Genomic DNA, 3176 nt, shown 5'->3' with positions numbered 1-3176 from the left:
AGTTTAAGTTATCTGAATTAGGGAATATGCCTGAAGAAGGAACATAATCTAAGGGTGGTCTGATTGCATGAAGGAATAGTGAAAAAGTGAATGGTAAACATATAAGTATATTCAAGCAAACATTGTCTATTTAAAATAGTAATGACATATGTTGCTTGGAGGTAAATAGGAAAGACATAACTGATTCCAAGACATCTCAGATTCGGGGAATAGAGTACTGAAAAGGAGCCCCAAGAATACATGTAAGGAAATCCCATTTCCCTGGCCAGTCTCTAATGTGCATGCACTGGATGGACTCTAGAAGGCTCAGGAGAAAACAGGTGGTGAAAGGCTGGAGAGCTGAGATTTCAGAAGACAGTCACATTGGCGAAGATGCTGTGATTCCCACTGAGGCCCCGGAAAGGCCATTCACTAGTAATAAGGACAGATGCTAGGGCTCCCTAAAAAAAAGGGACAAACTAAAATAAATCCTAGCAAATCCTGCATTTAAACCTGCCAGGATGAATCCTAACACTCTTTATAAGAACATAATGTAATCCAGAGTCTCTGTTCTACATCACCCACAGTGTCCCCCAGAAATCCCTTTATAATCTTTCATGTAGAATATTTTAGTAGTTTCTTTAGTAGTTCATTCCACAAAAATCTATTCCCTGTTTTGACCCATACTGCTACCATTGTTATTGTACCAAAAATAAAAATTTTATCATGTTATCTTAAATAGGATCAAAGACTAGCTTAGCTACTACCTAGAGATTTGTGGCCATTTTTTCTTTCCATGTCTCATAATATTCTCCATCATCTGGCTACTGTCTTCTCTGGAGGACACTTCTGAGATGACACTCAATCAGAATTAGGAACAATCATACTGGCCATCCTTCTGAAAGAGAGAGAGTCTGCAATGCACAAGTGTACCTCTATTGGCTCTTCTCCCTCACCCTTTCTTTCTAGTTTATCTATTGCCATGGATTTCATGCTTCTCCAAATATTTTTATATCAACCAGGGAACTCACTTATAATCTAAATTTCCTTTTGGTCTTAGAAATTTCACCTCTCCTTTTAGTTTTCACTCATCAAATATTTTTAGCCAGAAATATGATTTTAATAAAATTGCTATGTGTAATATGCATATTATGTATAAGATGTACAGCAGAGTAAGGAAAAAAATAACTTCTTCCTTCAGTTAAGATCTTCAGTGCCTGGGACAGGGACATTACTTGTTTGTAGAGTCCTGAGGACTTCAGTAAATTTATTAGAATCCCTGCTCTAGCTGATGAGTAGAATTGTGCAATCTTTTGAGCATACAAACTGCAGAACTACCCTATTGGGTCCTGTGAGCTATACTACAGATGAAACTCCAGTCAGGGGTCACACAGCAGGGTGTGTTGGGTGAACACGTTGTTCCCACAGCTTCCTGGCTGGGCCAGCAGGTTTGTGCACAGGGAGGCAGTGACTTTGCAGGGCTGTGTCTTGGCTGCTAGCACAGAGATACACAGCAGAGTCACCCAGCTCCAACGAGTTGATATGAAGTTTCAAATGAGCTTTGTCCAGAGGTTCAGGTAAGAAACGACTTGGAACTGTCTCATTTTGAATGAGCTCCTTATTTCTGTAGGAAAACATAATCTTCAGCAATTGCTTGAAGTCTTGCTTATACCAGTACATAGCATTATGGTTCAGCTTTTGTTCACAACTTAGGGACTTCTTATTTCCCACCCGCGTGATGAGGTATCTTGGAGTCTGGAAAACTGCTGTGTCCAGGGAACCTGAGAAGAAAAGAGGCAGAATTCAGACAAGTCCTAGGAGGCAGCCTGTTGCTGGAGAGGTGAAAGGGCAGAGAGACTCAGAGTGGATCCTGCCACTTGGGCCCCTCACTCACCTGCTCCCAGGAAGCAGAGGGCCACACAGCACAGGAGCCGGGAGCCCATGGTGGATTTGGGGAAAACAGGCAAGGCCCTAGCCCAGGATTCTGCTCTCCAGTGGTAAGAAGACCAGGCTACAGTGCTCCAAGCCCTGACTGGTGCGTTGCTGTAACGTCACCGCCTAGAATGATTTCCCAATTCTCAGGCTCTCCTCACATGAGTTCTCTTCCTTTTTCACCTGCTACACTTGCCCCTTTCAAAAAAGTTTTAACTTCTTCTTTCAAAGGAATTTGGGATTTTTAGGGACAGTTTGAGTGGGTGGCATGTTGTCTCAAGGATATTTCTCTGCCGTCATCCTTGTGCCAACAGCTGCCTCCCTCTGCTGTGCCAGTCCCAGCATCTGGCCACTTCCTCTCTTGCTCTCCCTCTCAGGCCCCCTCTCAGAGTCTGCCTGGTCTCCTTCACAATAATGCAGGATGATACCACCCACATCCTGGCTCCTTTGAATATCTGACTTACACTCAGACATTGTTTCCGTTGTGGGACACTGACTATGAGGTGCCCCCTGAGAACCAGCTTCAGGCCATTTCCCGTTGCCTGGATTGATGCTTGTTAGGAGCAAATACAGTTAATGAGTCCTTGAGTTGATTGAGGGGGGTAAACTGCAGCCCCACTCCCTGTGATATTCTTACCTGTCCAGAGGCAAGAGCTATGTGGGGAATAAGGAGCTGCTAGGGAGTTAGAAGTCAGATGTGATAGGTAAAGAAGTGATAGAGGTGAATAACAGCATGGAGTTGGGGAAATTTAAGTGGAAGGATTTGACTGTCCTTGAATTGTCTATAGGTCACCTTCTCTTTTGGTAACAGTTTACAACTCAGTGTCTAGCCTAGGGTTCCTCAGCCTCAGCACTACTGACATATAGCACAGGATAATCCCTTGTTGTGGGGGTTGTCCTGTGAAGACAGGATGTTTAGCAGCACCCCTGGTCTCCATCTACTATATGCAGTAGCACTGCTCACACCCCAGTTATGACAATCAAAAATATTTCCAGATATTGCCAAATTACCCTTCTTGAGAGCCAGCTTCTCCTTTATTCCTTCTGTCCTTGACCAACCTCAGGGGTTTTGGTGGGGACACTGCACCTCCTAGTGGTCAGCAAGGCACAGTTCTCATATCTGAGCCCACTGGGCCAGGCTTCAAGCCTTAATAAACCCAAGTCAGCAAGGACCTGGGTAAGGCCAGGGAACAAGGATTACCACAGAGCTCTCTCTCTCTCTCTCTCTCTCTCTCTCTCTCTCTCTCTCTCTCTCACACACACAC

The 3176-nt window shown here is 44.3% G+C and overlaps 1 gene segment (V, D, J or C); it reads right to left on the bottom strand.

The window, feature by feature from the left end:
* Positions 1-1365: 1365 nt before the first annotated feature.
* Positions 1366-1943, bottom strand: LOC102430840. The segment is given in 2 exon segments: positions 1366-1760; positions 1874-1943. Coding segments are annotated over 2 exon segments (444 nt in total).
* Positions 1944-3176: the final 1233 nt, after the last annotated feature.

This window comes from Myotis lucifugus, unplaced genomic scaffold (assembly GCF_000147115.1).
Source record: "Myotis lucifugus unplaced genomic scaffold, Myoluc2.0 scaffold_10153, whole genome shotgun sequence".
NCBI lineage: Eukaryota > Metazoa > Chordata > Mammalia > Chiroptera > Vespertilionidae > Myotis > Myotis lucifugus.
This window is presented reverse-complemented; position numbering and strand designations above follow the sequence as displayed.